The sequence below is a fragment of the Pelodiscus sinensis genome, chromosome 3 (genome assembly GCF_049634645.1).
Source record: "Pelodiscus sinensis isolate JC-2024 chromosome 3, ASM4963464v1, whole genome shotgun sequence".
Lineage (NCBI taxonomy): Eukaryota > Metazoa > Chordata > Testudines > Trionychidae > Pelodiscus > Pelodiscus sinensis.
The window spans coordinates 78165482-78187833 of record NC_134713.1 but is presented as its reverse complement, the minus strand read 5'-3'; the positions used below and the strand labels follow the sequence as shown (position 1 = coordinate 78187833).

Here is a 22352-nt window from a genome sequence, read left to right as displayed (position 1 = left end):
GCCTTTGTTGCAATTTTCTTTGCAGAAATGATTTGAAATGCCTGTGTGCTACATGGAGCACTGAAGATATAGGTTTGACCGTTAGGTGTGGTTTTCCAGCTTGGATCTTCTGGATCCAATGCCACTCAGATTACTACGGAAGATGGATCTTCAGCATTACATTACTTGACTTGTAGGTTTTTGCAGGAAGAAAAGGCAAACTGAGAACCTAATTGGGATGGGAGTCTTTCTGAAACAGAACAAATATCTTCTGTCTTAGTGGAACTGGCCCACTGGGGGTAGGACAAGAACAGGAAACCTTAATTCTGGCATCTCCTAATTTTGAGTGCTTCGTTTTGCAAGCTTAATAAAGTTATTTTACCTTAGTTTTTGTGTATAACAATATAAAAAAATCCCAGTAAGAGCACGTACAATTTATTACCCCACATTGCACAGAAAAGTAGAAGATTGAGTTTACAAATTCACTAAACTAAGAAATCTCCAAAGAGTAAGAATACCTGAGGTAGAAATGCTCAGTGATTGTGTTGAAGTTGGATCTACTCTTACATGCATAGGATAATACAATTTTCCCCACTGAACACAAGTAGCAGAAGAGCATTAATTTTAGCTTGCTAGTATTGAGCACCTACAGAGACACATTTTCAGCCACACTACAAAAGCCCCGTGAACAAAAACACATAATGATTCACATGTCAGGGTCATGTGAATCTGTATTCACATTTAGTGCTGGCCTTTGAAAACTAAATCTATAAATAAGAGAATCATTTTCTTGCCCACAAAGTATGTCTCAAGCTGTTTACCTCAGCTTCGCACGCTGATTCTTAAAAACACACTCAAACAAGAGCTTTAAGAAATAGAAAATAATGAGACTTTGCTATTTACTACTTCAACTTACATATTCTCAGAATCAGCCTTTGTATTAAAGACTTATATTGCATGCATAAAAGACACCCTTTCAAAAATGAATATGCTCTACAATATACTACAATGTAACAATAACAAAGATTGAGAGAATATGGAATCAGATATAATTAAATGAAAAGCTCCTTTGAGACAGTAGTAAGTATATTGTGAAATAATGAAGACCAATCTGAAATGACATATGATTCTTATATCAAGTACTATATTATCCAAAGAAATAAAAACAAATAAAAATACATCAATAATAGTTTTATACCTTTCCTGCATTTCCTTTTTTAGTTAAAAAGATCTACTACATAACTGTATTGTTATTAAATTGTATTTATTTTCTTTAAAATACACATTATCCACATTGTCACAGAAATTAAGAAGTTTGTACCAGAAACATTAAGATGATTTACTCCTTTGTCCTTGAAACTTTTTTGTTAAGAGGCAAAACACAAATTAAGCTTTCTTTTATTTTCCATCATATTTTCCATAGATATACTGCAGTTTTTGTTGGAAATATTCAAAAGTTCAAGGTTTATCCTCTTCAAAATAAAAACAATGAGGAGTACTTTGGCACTTTAGAGACTAACAGATTTATTAGGGCATAAGCTTTTGTACCTTTATGCCCTAATAAATCTTTTTGTCTCCAATATGCCACAGGACTCTTCGGGGTTTTTTTTGCAGATCCTGCCTAGCATACCCCCTAAGCCTCTTCACAATGTTCTTTTAAATTTATTTTCAAAGTATTAATGCCCTTTTATAAATGAATTATATTGTTAAATTCAAGGTTATATACACATTAATGTACGTAATTTTGTTCAGTTCCTTTGTTTAAAGATCCAATCCAGTAATCCTCTACCAATGTAAGTAATGTTCTTTGCATGCATACTTCTTGGCATAATTGGACCCTTACTGCCATCACCTATCTTCTTTCTCCAAAAACAGCAGGAAATAAATTGGGGCTTGTGTAGGAGAAATGTATTTGCAATGTTTTTCATTCTCAGAATAAGTTGGGCCCCCTGGATGCTAATCAAGGTCTGTTGATCTCTTCAATAAAGAGGCTACGTTATTAAGGTATTGCATTCAAATACTGCTCAACAGATATTGTGTCACTGTCAAACAGATCCCTGTATATTTAAGACTTACTTATCATTAGCATCTGAAATATTCTGCTCTCAATACATATCTAAGTTACTCTTTGTTGAGAACACTAATGTGATTTTATATTTCATATTTCATCATTCTTCAGACTGTCAAATCTTTAAGATAGGCATTAGACAGAAAGACAAGAAGAATTTACTGTGTTTCCACGCTGTTTTCTACAGCATTACAACAGATTTAATTTGGAAGTTTATCATCAAGACTTCTTGCAGTCTTATGATGGATGGTACTGCAGCAGAATGTGGTGGCAAGTAGAGTGAAGCAGGAATAAGAAAAGATGGCCTTTTGATTATAGTACTGGGGACTGGAATCAGAATGCCTAGATTCAGTTCGCTCAAATATTGCTGTTCAAAGTGAGTGATACCAACAGCCTGAGAGGAAAGATGAAGTATGTACTGCAAGATATGTATAATTTTTAAGGATATTTTATTTCTGAAAAACTATACTAGCAGTCTAATTATAGTGTAAGTTACACCAGGATAGGGGAAACAAGTAAAAAAGATCCTCCATTGGTAGGCTCATTGTGAGGTGGGATTAACACATTTATACTCAAAAGAAATGGAGTCTCATGTTTCAATATATAATTTAATCATTCTAATTGCTTCAAAATTGCATGGAAAAATTCCTTTGGGAACCATATCCAGTTCTCCTGTGTTAAAAGGACAGCTGATACATTGAAACAGGTTTAACAATGGATGGGAGTGAAAACACTACAAAAGGAATTTTGCCTGTTTGTTCACGCAAGCTTTGCTATAAGGAGTCTTGTGATTTATTAATTTGAAAATGTGTGTTAGTATTAAATCTATATTTAGTGCAGAACACAATTTTCAGAACCAGCTTTAAGCAGTAAAATTCCCATTGGCTTTAATGAGACCATAATGTAGCATTAACAGCATAATTAATTTTTTTTAAACAAATTATAAGTGTATTGATTATAAGTCTGCAGATGATACCAAGCTGGGATGGGGTTGCAAGCGCTTTGGAGGATACGGTCAAAATTTAAAATGATCTGGACAAACTAGAGAAAGGGTCTGAGGTAAATAGGATGAATTTTAATAAGAACATGTGCAAAGTACTACACTTACGAAGGAAAAATCAGCTTCACATACAGAATGGGAAGTGATTGTCTAGGAAGAAGTGCTGCTGAAAGAGATTCAGGGGTCATAGTGGACCACAAGCTAAATATGAGTCAACAATGAAGCACTGTTGCAAAAAAAGCAAACACGATTCTGGGCTGTATTAACAAGAGTGTTGTGAGCAAAACTCGAGAAGTCATTCTTCCACTCTACTTTGTGCTGATTAGGACTCAGTTGGAGTATTGTGCCCAGTTCTGGGCACCACATTTCAAAAAAAAAGTGGAGAGAATGGAGAAAGTCCAGAAAAGAGAAAGAAAAATTATTAAAGTTCTAGAAAACATGAGCTATAAGGGAAGACTGAAAGAATTGGGCTTGTTTCATTTCAAAAAGAGAAGACTGAGAGGGGACATGATAGTGGTTTTCAAGTATCTAAAAGAGAGGTATCTTACAAGGAATCTTACAAGGAAAAGGGAGAAAAATTGTTCTCCGTGGCCTCTGATGATAGGACAAAAAGCAATGGGCTTACATTGCAGCAAGGGAGATTTAGGTTGGACATTAGGAAAAACTTCCTAACTGTCAAGGTGGTTAAACACTGAAATAAATTGCCAAGAGAGGTTGTGGAATCTCCATCACTGGAGATATTTAAGAGCAGGTTGGATAGACATCTATAGGGATGAGCTATACAGTGCTTGGTTCTGCCGTAAGGGCAGAGGACTGGACTCAATGACCTCTCGAGGTCTCTTCCAGTTCTAGTATTCTATTATTTATTTGTGCCACACATCAAGTTATAACTGAACAATACTGTACCTTCACAAGATTCAAAATGATAATGGGAGAGCCAAACCTCTGAAGCATTTGATCAAAGTGAAGTGCAGCTACGTGTGCAAACGGATCTGCTTGGTCCACTGGAACAAAGTAAATAAATATATGCAGGAAAAAAAATATCAAATATTTTGAAATCCTAAATGGTTACTTTTCATTGAATAAAAACAAGGAGTCAGGTGGCCCTTTAAAGACTAACAAATTTATTAGGGTATTACAGCATAAGCTTTTGTGAGCTATAACTCTCTTCCTCAGATGCTGGAGAAAAAGAAACAAAGTGGGGAAGGGGGAGGATACAGAGATGGGAATGTGGCAACAGATACCCTCTGCCTTTCTCTTCAGCACCTGAATAAGTCAGTTGTAGCCCACAAAAGCTTATGCCCTAATAAATTTGTCAGTCTTTAAAGTCTCACTGGACTCCTTGTTATTTTTGATTAAACAGACTAACATGGCTACCTCTCTGCAATCTTTCCTTTCAATGCATTTTTATAAAAAGATTTACTCCCTATTTTTTATAAGAGAAATACAACTCACATCTCTCTATTATTATTGAAACAACAGGGTAAAAGCAAAGGACTTTATTTTTTTTGTTGTAGTTTGCCAAAAATTAAATAGTTAGAAAGAAACTATTGCTTACCTTTTCTCTAACCTCTTTTTTCACTATTACATATGTTCTATTTCTGTCCTATACATGCCCACTGTACCGGATCCAGATACATTTTTCTTAGAAGTACCACTGGGCCAGCACTTGTGCAAGCTAGCCAGTGATTCAAATGGCAGGGAGTACTGACTAGCAAACTCAAGCCCAATCCAGAAACGAAAATACACATGTTCTAAACTCTGAGCATGTGAGTTGTCCCAATGAAGACAGAGGGAAAATACCTGTTGACCCCATTAAAGCTAAATGGATTTTTTCAATTGGCTTCAACAGGACGAGGACATCATCCAAAATGTTGTCCCCAAGGGAGACAAACTGATAAATAACTGTTTGGGTACAAAATCATGAGCACAAAGAAAGCTACAGTCTTCAACTACAAGCATTGCCACACTGGAGCAATAATGGGCCGTTGCAGGCACAAAATTTAACATTAAAAAGACACCAAATCTGGTTATGTTATTTCTCAAACCCAATTTCAAGGTGGAACTAATTTTTGTGGCTAACTAATAAACATTTTCATGAACTAGAATGTTTATAAAACAATACTGATCCATCTTTAATTGTAGATTCACAGTGAAGAAAAATTTTTTTACAAGATTAATCTTCACCTAATTCTCTCTGGCATTTTTTTTAAAAGAAAAACCCATTATTTTTCATAGGATACCACAAAGAATATATTGAACATACATGTAATTGGTGGCTTAGGCATCATAGTTGAAATATCTTGAGACCAGTAGAGAGGGACTGAGCCTCGAACTTGAACATAAGAAGAATAGCTCCCTGCAGAAAATGACATCACTGAAGCATCACAAAGTATTTGTTCAGTTTCAACTTCATTAGCAACATCCCCCTGAAATTAAAAAATACATATATTACAGTTCAGAGCTGTATTCACAGATCCTGAAACAACAACCGTGAATGGCAGGATTAATTAAAACTAAAATTAGGGGATGTCAAATCGTAAGAGCACAAGAGCTCCCGAGCAAGGACTGCGTTTGGTTATGTAAAAGGAATTTACCTTGTGCAGTAACGACTATTCTTTGAGGTGTGTGACCTCGTGGGTGCTCCATTGTTGGTGATGAGACACTTCAGAGCCACAGAGCAAAGGTTTTTTTAAGCAGTTATCAGTGGGCCGCACATGCATGAAGAGCGTCTCGCACTGCTTTTGCTTTGGTGCCCTGTGCACGCAGCCCGACCTCCTCATCTCCGACTGAGTGATTAAGATTCTGATTAGAGGGGAGGAAAGGAGCGTCATGGAGCACCCAAAGAGACACATATCTCAAAGAACAGTTGTTCCTGCATAAAGTGAATAACTTCCTTTTCTTCTTCATGTGATGTCCCTGTGGGTGCTCCACTGTTGGTGACTATAAAGCAGTACTCAACACGGATGGTGGGAATCAGTCACTGCTTGGTGACTAGAGATAGGACTGCAGTAGCTACTGCTATATCTGCTTCCAATTGAGGCTTTATGATGTAGTGTCTGGTAAAAGTGTGGTTTGATGGCCAAGTGGCAGCTCAACAAATGTTCTTAAGTTGCGTAGGAAAGCCTTGGAAGTTACTTGGGCGGACTGTGCCTTTGGTGGAACTGTCAATAGTTTGTTGTGGAGGGCATGGCACCACAGTATACATGATGTTCTGTATTTGGAGATATATTGCACAGAAATTGATATGCCCTTTGAATGTGTTGCAATGGATATGATTAGGTGTGGGGACCTCCAGAATGACTGTGTCCTGTCTATATAAAAGGACAGAGCCCTGCAAATGTTGAGGATATGGACCATCACGTCCCTGGCAGATGCATGAGGTGTGGGAAAAAAATGTTGGTAGTACTATGGGCTCATTGACATGGAAAGCTGTGCTGACCTTGGGTAAAAATGTTGGGTGCAGTCAAAAGGTCATCGTGCCCTTGGTAAAGACTGTGTATGATGGACCAACCATGAAGGCTCCTATCTCACTAGGCTGTCAAGAATAACACCTTCATTAGTAGGAATCGGAGTGGGCAAGTGCTGTGGGCTTGAAGGGAGGTTTCATGAGACAGTCTAGAACTGGGTTCAATTCCCAGGAAGGGAGTGGAACTCTATGAGGAAGGTAGGTGTTCTGGAGACTTCTCAGGAACCTCATTGTTATGGGGTGTGCGAAGACAGACGATCCATCTACCTGTTCATGGAAGGCCGCTATTTCTGCGAGGTGTACTTTGACAGAGAAGATTAATAAAGCCTCCAGATTTAAGGTGGTATATGTAGTCAATAATATGATGGAGTGGTATGCTGGGAGGATCAATGTGGGCCTGCTAACACCACGAGGAGAACCACTTCCATTTCTGCAGATAAGTGGCTCAGGTTGATAGTCTTCTACTCTGCAGAAGGACAGATCTCACTTGTTCTGAACACAAGGATTCTGTTCCATGGAACCAGATAGTAGCCATGTGTGTAGGTAAAGAGTGTGGGGTTAGGGATGAAGCAATTTGCCTCAGTCCTGAAAGAGGATGTTGTGATGGGACAGAAGATGATAAGACCATGCTATGGACATCAAGTGTAGGAATGGAAACCAGGTTTGCCTGGCCCAGAATGGAGCAATCAAGACGACCAGAGTTCTGTCCGTCCGGATCTTGCATAGGATTCGGGGAATGAGTGGGATGGGTGGGAAGGTGTAGTGTAGGGGCTTGTCCCAATAGATCAGGAACACATTGCCCTGGGATCTCTTGCTTAGTCCTGCTCATAAGCAGAAGATGGAGTTGTGGGTGGAATGGACATGAACGCGATGGAGAGCTCTGATGACATTAGTTGCAACACCCATTGGTCTGATGTTATAGCTGTCCATTGAGCTTGGAACGATCGTAGGCGATGGTGGAAGAGATAGGTGACATGTTTCATCTCTGTAGGAAGAACTGGTTGAATACGCTCAACCGAGAAGTCAAACCTAATGCTTTGTGGCCACCAGATTGGTCGTATGGTGAGACGGGGGGTTTCTGTGTTGTGAGCGCTACTTTGAATGGAATTGATCCGAGACTCGATGTTGCGGTCTCTGAAAAGTGTAATTGTACCTACTTCTTTTATATGGGTAGTACCTCTTGCACCTAAAGGGAGGCGTGTACATCCCAAGGGTACAAAGCGTCATCCAACAATCTTTCCCCAAATGGAGGACATCATCCGTTTTGTCTGCAAAGAGCCTTTTCTTTTCAAACGGGAGGTCTTTAGGGACTGCAGCCAAAGCAAGCCAGGATGATCTTCTCATCGCAATCGCTGTTGTGGTTGTTCACACGGCCGTGTCCGCCACGTCTAGGACAATCTGCAAACTTGTTCGCAATGATGCATAACCCTCTTGCACCACCACAGATTTTAAAAGTGACTTCTTTGAATCCGGGAGATATTGCAAGAGATCTGCCACGTTGGAGTAGTTATCAAAGTTGTGATTTGATAACAGAGCGGCATAATTTGCAATGCACAGGAGGAGCGTAGCTGATGAATACACCTTCCTGTCAAAGATGTCCAATTTTTTAAAAATCAGGTGTCATGGTCTTGTACTGCGGTGCCTTGGCTCGCTGTTGTGCTACATCAACCACTAATGAGTTTGGTTGCGGATGACTGAATAAGAACTCGAGGCCTTTGGAGGGCACAAAATATTTTTTGTTCACTTGCCTGTTAGTTGGTGATATGGCAGCTAGGGTCTGCCAGATGTCTTCGGCAGCCTCCATATTGGCCTCATCAATGGGGAGAGCAATCTTTGAACTTTGCTGAGGATGCAAGTTTTTCAGCAATCGATATTGTTTGGCCTGCACTTTGGCCAATTGGTCCTCTTGGGACTGAGCCAACCGCTTGAAAAGCTCTTGAAATTGTTTCAAGTCATCTCACAGGGACATATCCACCAGGAAAACCGCCTCATCAGGGGAAGAGAAGGAACTGTCTGCTACTGGTGACTCTGGTTGCTGATCATCTGCCTCCGATAACTGACCCTCTTCCAGCTCCGAGAGCTGAGTCACCATGAGTGTGCTCTGCGAGGGGGGGGGGGCGCGTTGGTTGGTTGGTGTGTCTGCTGCTTCTGCGGTTCCACTGGAGCAGACTGATGGGCTGGGGAGCAGTAAGAGCATGGAGATCACTGATGTGACTGTGAGTGACAGCAGCAGCGCGGAGAGTAAGCCAACCTATGACGGTGGTCATAATATCGGTCCAATCAAGATGGTGACCTGACGCTATCATGCCGTCTGCTGTAACTGACGTGAGACGATCGAACGGAGAGTAAGAATAATGTGGTGATCACCCACAGGAGGAAGATGGGGAATATGACTGGTGCCTGTAATAATGACTGTCATGAGACCATGAGCAGTCTCGGTATGGAGATTGAGGCCTCCTCCGAGAATAGTAGTGATCTCTAGGGCTGTGGTGACGATACATGTGCTGCAAGGGAGATGGCTCCAACGGAAAAGTAGGAGAAGGAGATATAGGACTCCTCTCAATGCGCATCTGGTCCAGGGCTTTCCCCAGTGCCAATGCAGTTGTGCCCGGTGATGATGTTGGCTGCTCCTGGGGCAGCGTCGTCAGTGCCAGCAATGGCACCAGTGCCGAAACCAGTGACTCGGTGTCGTATCACTCCTCTCTTGGTGCCGGGCGCTCCAGTGCCGACAGCAGCACTGTCATCGGTGCCAGCTGTTCTTGTGGGGCCGGGCCTGCCAGTGCCTGTAATGGACAGGAGCCGCCATCCAGTGCCGATGAAGGTTTCAGTGACAACAGCGACTATGCCGGAGCTACCATTTTTTTGGCTTTTGTGGCTGGAGCTGGAGCAGAGGAGCACAGGACGAGCCCAGAAGTACACAGCCTGTCTCCTCTGCTGATTCTGGTGGTCTCTTCAGGAGGCAAAGAGTGAGTGGGAGACGCCCTTTTCTTTTTTAGCACGGCTATATTGTGAGAGGAAGCTCTCCGCCTCTGCGTCCCTCCCACTGAGAAGTTGCTCTTGGAGCATACAGTTGAAGTGACTTATCAAATAGCAGCATCTTAAGTACATTTCTCTGTTACGGTGAGCTCTGGCCATCAGCTTGCTGCAATGTGCGCACTTCTGTGGGATATGGGCCTCCCCCAGACATCGTATACAAGTGGAGTGGTCAGCAGAGGCTGGCATCGCCTCATGTCACATTTTTTGAAACCTGGTGACCCAGGCATCGCACTATAACTTTGTGAGTGTGAGTGTGAGTGAGAGAGAGAGAGCGAATGAGTGAAGGTGCCGCTACCTCAGGGAGGGCAGCAAAGCCACAAACAGGAAAAGAAACAGGTTCTTGGGTTGTTTTTTTCCCCCTTAATACTAGAACTATAAAAACAAACTACATGTGAATAACTAACTAAATTTAACTGTCTATCTACAGGAAAGAGGAGGTCTGATGAGAAGGGAAGAGAAGCTCAATCTATGCGCAAGGATGATTGGGAGGAACTGGCGGGAGCCAGGCCATGTGTGACGATCAAAGGGTGCGAATGGTGCAAGACACTAACCGCGCATGCACAGCCCGGCTGTCTACGGCTACTGAAAGTCTCTGATCTGTGGTGCTGGGATGAGCCCAACACCTACAGTAGAGCATCCATGGGGACCACTCGAAAAAGAAGTTACCAAAACCTTAAATGCTTTTCACAAACCTTAAGAAATCCTGCTCTTTATTAAAGAAGGTATGATATAAGACATTCATATAGTTTAATTAAAAATGAAAGTTGAAATTTACTTTACCTCAGAGTTTGCTCCTCTTTTTAGAAATCGAGTTCCAGCAAATTTGCTTGATCTTCTAGCTATCAGAGTGACATACACTGGACGTCCATAGATTAACAATTCTTGTAATTAAGGTTAAGGTTTATACATTTTGTGATTCCAAAACCTTTCATTTACTTTAGTCCTGGCAAATATTAAAATATACTCCAATCATAGAAAATATATTTCATTCTGCTTTTTTTCTGAAAGGAAACGATTTAAAAATAATTTTTAAGACCTCCAGCAATACAGGTGAGCATAATTACTTTTTTACTCTTTCAAAATTCTTTAATGGGTGGGAGAGACATTAATTCCCTTTTCAATAAATCATTTGTATACTGCTTTCCATTTTCAAAGCTCTTTATAATAAATCAACTAATCTTCACAACCACCTCAGGGAGGAAGATAAATATTAATTCCAGTTTATAGAAGGAACAGTGGAGACAGAGCTATTATTAGATTTATCTAAGACCCCAGAAGGAGTCTCTGTCACCTCTGAAACTCCTAATCATATATATGGGTTATCCTCCAATGATTTCTCTGGAAAGCAGTTCACATACAACAACTGCAGTAATCAGATTAGGTAAAAGCCATAGAAATCTACTATAGAAGTAGTGGTAATTTGACCTCAGTGTAATACTTTGCCAGGAATTGAATTAATCTACTCTTAATCTTTGGTTGCTTTACCTCAGTGGTTCCCAACCACCAGCCTGCACACTGCCAGGCCTCGCCCATGCCTTGATGATTGGCTCGGCGGGACTCTGGAGCAAGGCCCAGTCTGCCCAGAAACTCCCCTTCCCCTCTCCCTGGGATTGCCTCTTCTCCTTGTGCCCAGTGCTGTGATAGCTTCTCTGCATGGCACTGCCTAGATGTGGGGGACACTACCCAAGCCCAGGGCAGAGGCTGAAGTGCAGCAGGTTGCTCACTAGGACTCTGCAGCAGCAGGCAGGAGTTCTGGGAGCAAGGGCTGGGCTCAGCCACGACAGCACGAAGCAGCTCACAGCTGCTGCTCGTGGTTACTCTGAGGCCAGGTTCTGGGGGCTGCTGCTAGGTCCCCAGAGCCTGGTCTGCAGCCAGGAGAGGGAATCTCCAGCAAAGCCAGTCCCGCTGCTCCCCAGGAACCTCTCCCAGGGCAGCATCCTCAGCCTGGCCAGCCCCTGCCAAGCCCAGCACTTGGGGGGGCAGGTAAGAGAGACTCCTCCCTCCCCCCTGGGAACAGTGCCCCTGGTGCCCTGGGGCTGCAGGAGAAGAGTTTGGTCCTGGATTGCTCCCAGGGGAGCTGGCTGTGATCGCTGCCTAGGGAAGCTGCCAACCAGCTTCCAGCCTATGCGGGGTGACAGGAGCCAGCCCTGGACATGAATAGGCTTGTATATTAATGGCATATGGTAAAGATGATGGATTAAAATAAGCCCTCTGTAATATGATAGATAATTTGTTAAGAAGATGAAAGTACGGTTCATTTAAATGATATACATATATATTTATATTAATCATCTATATATTTTGTCTGTGAATCTGCTCAAGAACTCTTTCTAAACAGTAAGAGGTAGAGCCAACAAATTTGATATACAACTTCCTCTTCTCCTAACTTAAAGCAAAGTTAGGGTTTGGTTGTGACAAGACAATGCAAGCTCCAGAAAAAAGACAGTTTTCCATAACATGCAAAGGGATGGGGCGGCTGTTCAGAGGGCCACAATATGAGAGTTGCCACCGGAAGCAACAAGTCTACAAGAAAGAGCTATCCTGAAGAGTGTCTATTGGGGCAGCCGCACGAAGGGAGCGGCCAGCAGGACTGAGGCTCTGCCATCTTGCGTCCCAGAACACCCTTGCCCCAAAGTTTCTTCCACTCTGGCTCTTAGCCAGTGCTGGAGAGAGGGAAGAAAAAAGATTCCTGGAAATTGGGAGGGTCTCTGGGGGAGGAAACAGACCCTTAACAGGCTGAGGAAGGACCGGGGGTGGGGGAGAACAGGCCTTTGGTGGGCTGGAGGAGCGTGTGGGGGAGAGAATAAGCCTCTGGTGGCCTCAAGGGGGGGAGAGAACATGGTCCTGGCAGGCATGGGGGGAGATCCCCCACCCTGAGCCACTCCTCACCCCCAACCCTCACTCTCACATGCACCCCGCCCACAGCCTCCCACCCCTCCACTCACAGTCCCAGGGCCCTGCCCTGAAGGAGCCAGGCAACACTGGGTAAGTCTGTTAGTTTGTGTATAAAGTTGTTAAGACTCAGATATATTTTTTCCAATAATGTTGCAGTAGATATATTTTTAAAGCCTTAGAAGGGAATATTTAAAAGCACTCTTGTCTGGGGTTGCCAGGTGTCCGGTATTCAACCGGACAGTCTGGTTTTTGGGCCCTCTGTCGAGTAAAAAAAATTCAGAAAATACCGGACGCGTGCAATGTCCAGTATTTTCTGGTTTTCCAGCTGGGTGCCCGATGGAAGCCTGGCAGGGGCGGGGGGAGTGCCTTGGAGCTGGGGCACGATTGGTGCTGGGAGCCTCTGGTTGCATCTGACATAGGAGTGACTCCTTGGGGAGGAGGAGAAGCCCTGTCGGTGCTCCTGAGCGCTGTCCAAGCACATTGTGGAGCTGTAGCCGGACTCACTCATGCTTTGTTGGGACCATGCGTGGGTCAGGCAGAGCCCTGGGATCTGCATGTGCCCGGGTCAGCCCTGCTCCTTGCTGGCCAATTCTCCCCATCCCACTCCCCCCAACCTCTCCCGACCAGCCCCACTCCCCCTGACCAGCCCAGCTTCCCACTGGCCACCTCCACATCCCCAGTTTCCTCCGGCCAGCCCTGCTGTCCCCGCCCCGCCCCCTTCTCCCCTGAATCAAGTGTGACCGGTATTTTTTCTGAAGCTACCTGGTAACCCTACTCTTGTCAATTTAACTCTGGCCCCACTGAAGTCAGTAATAGTTTTATCTCTGACTTCAGTGGAAGCAGTTTTAGGGCTCAGTGATATGAAAATCCAATCCTAAAATAATGAAAATTAATCCCTATGTTTTATCAGTAATCTCAGCACACTTCTCTGTCAACAATTAAGCTCCACCACAATTTTTTTATTTCCTTCAGAACTCCCTGATAAATTCCATCTGCTGCCAAAGGAGTTTGTCAGAGTGTTCTAGAATTCAAATCTGTAATTAACTCCACACTAGCACAGCACTCTGCCTGCATGGAAATGATTGCAAGATTGAAACTTGATTTTTTCTCCCTAACACCATATAACGTACACCACTGTAAGGTCGCGTCGGGGTTCCTCCGCCTCCTGCACCCCCATAGTGGCACGGACGGACTCCACCAGCCGGTAGAATAGAGGGAGTTTATTGTTTTTCCAGGATACAGCACAGCATAGATGTAATCTGGTTACAGGGCCAGGCCTAAGATGTCTCAGCCCCCCTTGAGATGGGGGAGACTGAGCCCCTAAATCCCAGGCCCTTGGTTAGGCTGCTTCCTCCATGATTCCCGACAGGAACTAAAAAAAACTCTTCCAGCCCTGCTCCCCAGCCAGGTGCTGGTCTCTGCCCACCTTCCTTTGTCTCCCTCCCTGGGAGGCTGAGCCTGGGTGTCTGGGTTAATACACATTTGGGAGAGTCAGTGAGAATCTCCGGTCACAGCACAGGGGGATCCCTGTCACAGAGCAGACAGCACCCCCACTATGCCACACACCACACAGTGATTTAATGTAAAATATGTGTTTGGGTTAAGAATTTCCCATGTATATCTTTTTTAAGATCCTTATTTTTAAAATCTGGCACAATAATGCAAATGACAATGCATGTGAAAATCATTTTAAACAGAACTTAGGAATAACTTGTGGAGTAATGAATCTTTTGTCTAGTGAATTGCTCTCATATACAAAAATTTTAAATGCAACAAACCAATATTTGCGCTCTCTAAGTAAAAAGGATACTAGACTGTCCACAGAATCCATGAATAACATATAACAGCCAGTCATGATGAACAATGTTTTTTACTGAGTCCAGCAACTGACTATTCCACACATACTTTTTATATGGTCCACTGCAAATCCCAAATACACCTAAGAAGTGAAAATGAAAATACATCAACAATAATTTAAAAAAGCTCAACCATTTTGATAATTTCATTTTTAAACAACTGATTATTCTTGGCTTCAATTTAGGAAACCACTTAATTATGTGCTTCAGGACTTTGCTAAAGACAGATGGATTTAGGTACATGCTAAATTTTTATTTTTATATGGCTACAATCATTGTAGTATATGAATAATGCTTTACACATAAAACCAATAGCAACAAAGTCCCTAATGAACTGCATGGGAGTCACTATAATCTCTCCCTATAATGTGGGAGAACATCCTTGGTGACTTGCGGGGGGGGGGGAGAGAAGAGATGGACTTGGAATAAAAATTATGTTTGAACTCTGCACTTATGAAGAATGGCATTCTTGGTGAGGAAGATTATACAACATTTTTAAAAATGTTCAGACTCTGGATTTACTTGATATACCCAGGTCCTACATGCTCATGGTGGCCTAAGCCATATAAAAAGCAGGCAGCTGCATTTGCACCAACTGGAGCTCGTACATTGTCTTCACTTTCAATTTCAGGTATAGTGATCTACAGTAACTAAGTTAGCTGGTGATAAATGCATGAATCACTGTAGCCAGGTCTTTGGGAGAAAAGGACAAAGTTTCCTAAATAGCTGGAAGTGAAATATGACATTTTAGGAAACTACTGCTACCTGGTCGTCTAAGTCTAGAGAGGAGTCAAACAGGACCCCGAGGTTTCAAATCACTGACAAATGGATACTGTTTGCTATCAGTGAAAGGTGAAGACAATGTCTTGGTCACATCTTTAAATCACTTCTCCTTTCCATCACCTTCATCTTGTCTGAGTTCAACCTGAGTCAGCTGCTCTTTATCCAAAGACTAGTTTCAGATATTTTAGTTGGATTGTGGCTGCGTCAATTGAGATTGAGCTATACAGCTGAATGTCACCAGCATGCTGTTGGCAGAGAAGTCTACGGTGTCTCATCGCTCCCAGTAGTCTTGTCTACGTGCTGCAGATGTGGGATACTCTGTACCCCTCTGGAACCTTACAAGTAGGAGCCTTCAGAGAGGAAAAGCTCTTACTTCTTACCTCTCTGAGTGCCACAAGAGAGTACTGTAATGTGGACAGTACTTTGTGGTCCTCTACAAAAGATTGCAGAGAGGTCCAGCAGTATGAGCATGGAAACCCCAGATGTCATTTAGTGCAACTAGCGCAGCATCTGTGGTATGCCCTGGTCTCAACCAGTCAGGCTATTGAATTATGTCACTAGAGCTTGATAGTTACTACTTTCTCAATTACTCAGGAACAGGAAGATGGGACAGTGCCTGAAGATATCTTCAGCATGTGCTTTTCTGAATTGCATCCTACTAAGATAACTCGATTCTAACATAGCTGTTAATGATTTCATAGTGTGTTTGTTCAAAATGCAAATGTTTCTCTTGTATCTTGGGGTGGGTTTTTCAAGAGTGAGAGTGAGAGTGACAGATTCTCACAGTGTCACATTCCACGTCTAGAAGGGATCACTGCGATCATCTAGTTTGATCTATCTAATGAAAAATAATTCCTTGAGCATATCTTTAAAAAATAAAACAAAACATCCAGTCTTTGTTTAAAAATAGGCAGACACAGAGAATCCATCATGACCCTTCGAACATTGTTCCACTGGTTAATTACTTAGTTATAAATTTACATCTTACTTCTACTCAATTTATCTAGTTTCAACTTCCAGCCATTGCATCGTGTTACACATTTCTTTGCTAGACTGAAAAGCCTATTATTAAATATTTGTTCCCATGTACCTACAAACTGGTTAGGTCACATCTTAACCTTTTCTTTGTTAAGCTAAGTAGATTGAAACTCCTTGGCTGTGTCTACATTGGCCCCTATTACGGAATAGGCATGCAAATGTAGCACTTTGGAAGAGGCAAAGCCGCGGGGGATTTAAATATCCCCCGCGGCATTTGCATTTTCATGGCCGCCGCTTTTTTCCGGCTTGGAGATAAGCCGGAGAAAAGCGTCCAGACTGGCGCGATCCTCTGGAATAAAGCCCTATTCCGGAGGATCTCTTGCAAGTAGGAATAAGAGATCCTCCGGAATAGGGCTTTATTCCGGAGGATCGCGCCAGTCTGGACGCTTTTCTCCGGCTTATCTCCAAGCCGGAAAAAAGCGGCGGCCATGAAAATGAAAATGCCGCGGGGGATATTTCAATCCCCCGCGGATTTGCCTCTTCCAAAGTGCTACATTTGCATGCCTATTCCATAATAGGGGCCAATGTAGACGTAGCCCTTGAGTTTAATGCTATAAGATGTGTTTTCTAATGCTTTAGTCATTTTTGAGCTCTTCTCTGAAACCTCTCTAATTTAACAACACCCTTCCTGACTTGTGGACAGTAAAACAGGACTCAGTATTCCAGCAACAGTCACACCAGTGCCAAAATTCAGTGGAAAATAACCTCAGAATCAGTAACGATAGTCTCCCATTCTATAAGGATGGCCTACATTCTTTGTTGCTAGGTGTATATGTTTACATTTAGCCATATTAAAACACATATTGTTTGTTTTGAGCCCAGCTTACAAAGAAATCCAGATCAGTCTATATGAGTGATCTGTTAATTTACAACTCCCCAAATTTTTGTGTCATCTGCAAATTTAATTAGTGATGAATATGTGTTTTCTTTCCTGTCATTGATAAAAATATTCAAGAGTTGTGTCAAGAACTGATCCCTACGTGGCCCCATGAGGAACATGCCACTTCAATAATGATTTATTTTTTACAGTTAGTTTGAAATCTACCATTTTAATCCATTTAATGTATGCCAAGTTAAAAAATCTACCAAGATATAAAATTATCAAAATGGCACATAGATATCTGTAAGAATTGGAACTAAGTATACTAGAACATTATTACTTTCATTAACCAAACTTGTAATCACATTAAAAAAGTTTCTAAGTTAGTTTGACAGGATCTATTTTCCATACCGGTAAATGGATTTTAACTGGCATTAATTATATCACCCTTCTTTAATTCTTTATTAATGCTGTTCCATTATCTTGCCCAGAATTCCTGTCATACTGAGAAGCCTAAATTACTTAGGTCATAATGTTTACACTTTTAAATATTGGCACAACATTAGCTCTCATCTTCTAATGTTGTCCTGCTTATACAAGATAAAAATGTTCACTGTATAATGCAGGAGGTACAAATGACAGCCTGTGCTAAAAATATAATTTATTCTAACTTAAAAATGGGTTACAATTTAGTGGGAAATGGCTTTTCAGTTTTAAATATACAAATCTGCATTTACAGTAAATAAAAAAAGTTGATCTGTGAACTCTGCAAGCAGTTCAACTGCATAGATACCAGAATATGGATGCAGCAGCCATGTGCCCTACGACATAAACAAATATCTATTTTTAGTAAGTGCGTGGGTCTTCAAAGTCCCGGCAAGTTTCTACATATATATCTATAAAATTTTTAACTTTGAAAAACCTTATACTTTTTTCCATAAAAATGGGAAAGGACCAAAGTTATCAGCTCTGTGTTCATTGATGTGATCTCACACATTTCTACAAAACTAAACAGACACAGCAAAAAAAAAATATATATATATATATATATTTTTTTTTACAATCCAACACTATATGCTGTGCTAAAAATGATTAAAGGATTAGAGGAAAAAAGAAACCAAGTAACTCACTTAAAATAAAACAACTCTCAAGTGTTTCTGTGGGGGAGGGAGCAGAAGAGAAGGACTATGCAGAAAGACAGCAGAAATCATACATGAAAGCACATCTTAATTAATATCCCTTTTACTTGGCTATGTCTGTCAGATTCAAAACAGAAGACTTTTGTTGCATTTCAAATTAATGGGTGTTTTGTTCTGAGGCCTTTGTCAAGCTTAGTTGTTTAAATTGGTAGTAATATTATCACACAATTTCCTTGTCATCAATAGTTACCAACATTAAACAAGATAGAATCTATTAGCACTGTTTATAGTTCACTGAAAATTGATTATTGTTTCATTTGTAAATTCATACCTATTGGGTGAGCTGAACAATCAATAGCTCAAAAATGTCAGCACTCTCAATTATCTCCCCGAACTGCAATGTAAATTACCAAATAAATGATGAATCACCTCTAGAAATTATGTTGCTCATATTCAACTATCTGTAATTGGCACTTTATATAACCTTTTATGTTACAAGATTTAATTGATCAATACAAAAAGCTGGATGTTTCTATAAGGTGAAGTAAACACTGTTCTAACTGCATTTCCCTGAAACGATATTATTAATAATTTGATATGTCTAAAATACACTTACCACTTCCACCGTGTGTAGTAAGTCCCTCATCTTCAAAGATATCAAAGCCCTCCTGTCGACTCTGAGTTGTTTCATTTTTTAATATCTCAAGTGGCATTCTCAAGATGGTAAGATTATATTGTAGGGAGTGTGACAGATCATAGCTATAGCTAAAACCAAGATTTAAATTTAGTAAAAATTATGAGAGCATGGAACACCTCTGAAAACTCTTGTTCTCTACATATATTGTTATTTAATGCTATGTAGACTATTTGGGGTAAAACAGCAAATGACACTGCAACTAGACAAATACACTGTAATTACATAAAAGGTAGCTTACTTACACAGAGGATCTTGCAAACAACACATTACAAGATAATGGCACAGTGACTTAAACATTAATAAACAAACAACTGAGACTGAAGATTTCTCAGTAACAAAGAATGACTACAGTCACTCAGTCCGGACATGAGCCACCCTTTGTCCTTAATAGACACACAGAATTATAGACTACTAGAATAGAAAGGGACCTCAAAAGGTCATTAAGTCCAGTCCCCAGTCCTCACAGCAGGACTAACTACCAACTAGGTCATTCTTGATAGATGTCAGCCAGCCTGATCTTAAATATCTCCAATGATGGAGATTCCGCTACCTTCATAGGCAATTTATTCCAGTGCTTAACCACCCTGATAGTTAGGAAGTTTTTCTAATGTCCAACCTAAACCTCCCTTATTGCAGTTTGAGCCCACTGCTTCTTGTCCTATCCTCAAGAGAAGAATTTTTCTCCCTTGTCTTTGTAACACCCTTTCAAGTACTTGAAAACTGTTATCACAGCCCCTTTCAAGTCTTCTCTTTTCCAAACTAAACAAGCCCAATTCTTTCAGTTGGCCTCCATAGGTCATGTTTTCTAGATATTTAACCTTTTTTTTTTGCTCTTCTCTAGACCTTCTCCAATTTATCCGCATCTTTCCTGAAATGTGCTGTCCAGGAAGGACGTTAGATATTGTTTAATTGAATAATCATGTAACTGCACCAAATCTTACTAGTTACATGATTATTCAATGGTTCCCAGGCATGGGGCCAGCAGCCAGTGCGCTCCTGATCCCACTCCCAGGGGGCCCTCTACCATCCCTCGCTGCTGCCTCTGAATCAGGTGGGAGCCTGATACAGAGGCAGCAGTATGGCTCTGCCATCCCATGAAACAGCCTCTGTACATGGCAAACAGGGGCCCGCCACAGACAGAGGCTGCCCCTCCATCACACCTGGTCCCTTGCTGCACTGCTATCTCTGCTACAGAGGCAGCAGCATGGGGAGGGAGGCAGCTCTGCGAAGCTGGTACTTGGGGGAAGCCGGCTTAAAAACCTGCTTGAGCCAAGTATGTTCTCTGTAGGAGGCAGCAAGGAGGAGGCTGGCAGCCCCACAAAGCCAGCACGCATGGATAGCCAACTTAAAAGCCAGTTCCTTGGGCATATGAACTCCCAACTGTCTCCCCAACCCTCATGCTGCTGCCTCTGGAAGATAGGCAGCCCTCAATCACCAATGGGAACATCTTTGCCAGCTCATAATAGTAGACGATGCAGGATGTGATCCACAATGATATTTTCTGAGCAGACACCAGGCAAACCTTCTTCATGTTTGTGACAGCAAACAAACAACTGCGTAGAAGGCGAGGGCCCGTCTGATGTCCAGGGCATGCAATCTCATCTGTTGCATAAAGCTTTGGACAAAAGACTGGCAAGAATATGTCTTGATCAGTAAGAAACTGTGAGAGAACTCTAGGCAGAGAGGCTTGGTGTAGATCCAGCTGGATTGTGTGAGGCGGTTTTGATGTAAGCACCCTGATCTTAGAAACAACTGTACAATCTGAAGTAACAAGGAAAGAAGCCAGAAGAAGAAGGAAGACGGGGGCTCAAAGAAGGAGAACTATGAGTCTTGACAGAACAAAATTCAGGTCCTAATCATGCTGGAAAATGCTCTCCAGGCCTTTCAGGAATGGTGCTATTATGGGGTAGGCAAAGATAGACCTGTCTTGAAATGGAGAGTAGAACACTGAAATGGCTGCCAGGTGCACCTTCACTGAAGACACTAACAGATACTGAAGCTTAAGGTGCAGCAAATAATCCAGGACATCTTGCCTCTTTTTCATGGATATGATGATGATGTGATATGCAACACATGAACTGCTTCCACTTTGCCACACAGGTAGCCCTGGTAAAGGATTTTCTGCTGTCGAGAAAAGGACCTGCTGGACATCAGCGGACCACCACTGTTCATCCCCACTTAGCCACACAGCAGCCAAGCTGTCAAGGGCAGCACCTTAGGCTTGGGTGCACCCAACTGTTATGGTTCTAGGACAGCAGATCTGGTCAAAGCAGCAGCTGTAGGGGGGTGGCTGCAGTAAGACTCAGCAACATACTGCTCAGGCAATGCTGAGGCTTCAAGGATGATAGTAGCTTCGTCTTGCTTCACCTTTAGCAACATTAACAGTATTTGCAGGAAGGTGTATAGCAGAACTCTTGACAATGGAATCAGGCATGAGTTCAACTCGGAGCCCTTGTTCCTGCCCTGCAGAGAGCAGAACATGCGGCACTTTTTTGTTCTGCTGTGAAATGAACAGATCTATCAGGGGAGACCCCAAACTGCAGAACATTAGGCTGACCATCTCCAAATGGAGCAATGATTAGTGGTAAGACAAGGTCCTGCTCAGGTGATCCACAGGACATTCTTGGCTCAAGCAGGTGGTCTGCTCTGATTAAGTATGGCAACTCCTAGGTTCCTAAACATTAAACTAAGCTAACACTTCAAAAGCTACTAAGTTCTATTAAACAAGTCCAAGATAGTGATTGCAAAGAAATTAGCAAAGCCTTTCAGCCCTACAATGTTGAAAAATTCACAGGACCTACATCTTAAAGTGACAGCATTCTATATTTAATCTGAATCAGACTTTAAGAAAAACAAAGTAATTTTTAAGCCACTAGATTTCCCATTCTTAGCGGAACTTCAAACTATGTTGCAAACATTTCTAAAGCAGCAATACAACCCATGGGACCAAAACAGAAACTGAAGTTATCTGTTTTTATGGACAGTTGAAGTTTTAGGGTCCTAGGTCTTCTGGTAAGTTTTAGTTACTAATTAATTACAACTAAAGAATTGATTACAACATAATTTCATTTTCATTTTTCACACACTTATATGAAGAGGTTGGTGTTGCTAACCAGCTCTGGCCTATGTATCCGTTTTACCCATCAAAAAGTATAGCTTGATAGATCTTATAGCTGTAATCCTCCATTTTTGTCTTTTTTATAGGCAATTTTGTGTATAACCGGCTCTTTTAGTGATATTCTTCTACAAATTCTGCCCAGCGTGTTATTCCACTTTGCCTTCAGATTCTTGTGTGTTGGAACAGAAGTCCTTTTCCATATAACATTGTGAAACACATTATATGATCCTTTGGCACATTACACCTTTATAGAATTCCAACTCTAAGAATCAAATATAAATATCAGTAAAATGAAAGGAGGATTATAATGGGGTGCACTCACCTGTTGCGAGCACCCCTGGGCTGAGTGCATGTGTATGCACTCTTTCTGTTTGTGTGTGTACCCTTCAGGGAACAAAACCAACAGAGCCTCTTTAAGTTGTCTTCACCATCTTACAGGTTGGCCATTATCCAG

General features: G+C 41.8%; 1 protein-coding gene across 2 annotated transcripts in view; it reads right to left on the bottom strand.

Annotated features, from left to right (window-relative positions):
* The window catches only part of FIG4 (FIG4 phosphoinositide 5-phosphatase), a 101210-nt gene that overhangs the window by 57886 nt on the left and 20972 nt on the right, over positions 1–22352 (bottom strand). For both annotated transcript variants that reach the window (XM_075923979.1, XM_075923980.1), the window contains exons 6-10: positions 18700–18848; positions 14258–14386; positions 10333–10433; positions 5314–5476; positions 3954–4051 (exon numbers count right to left, since the gene is read on the bottom strand). In XM_075923979.1, the coding sequence (XP_075780094.1) occupies positions 3954–4051; positions 5314–5476; positions 10333–10433; positions 14258–14386; positions 18700–18848 (640 nt within the window). The remainder of the gene's footprint in view (positions 1–3953; positions 4052–5313; positions 5477–10332; positions 10434–14257; positions 14387–18699; positions 18849–22352) is intronic.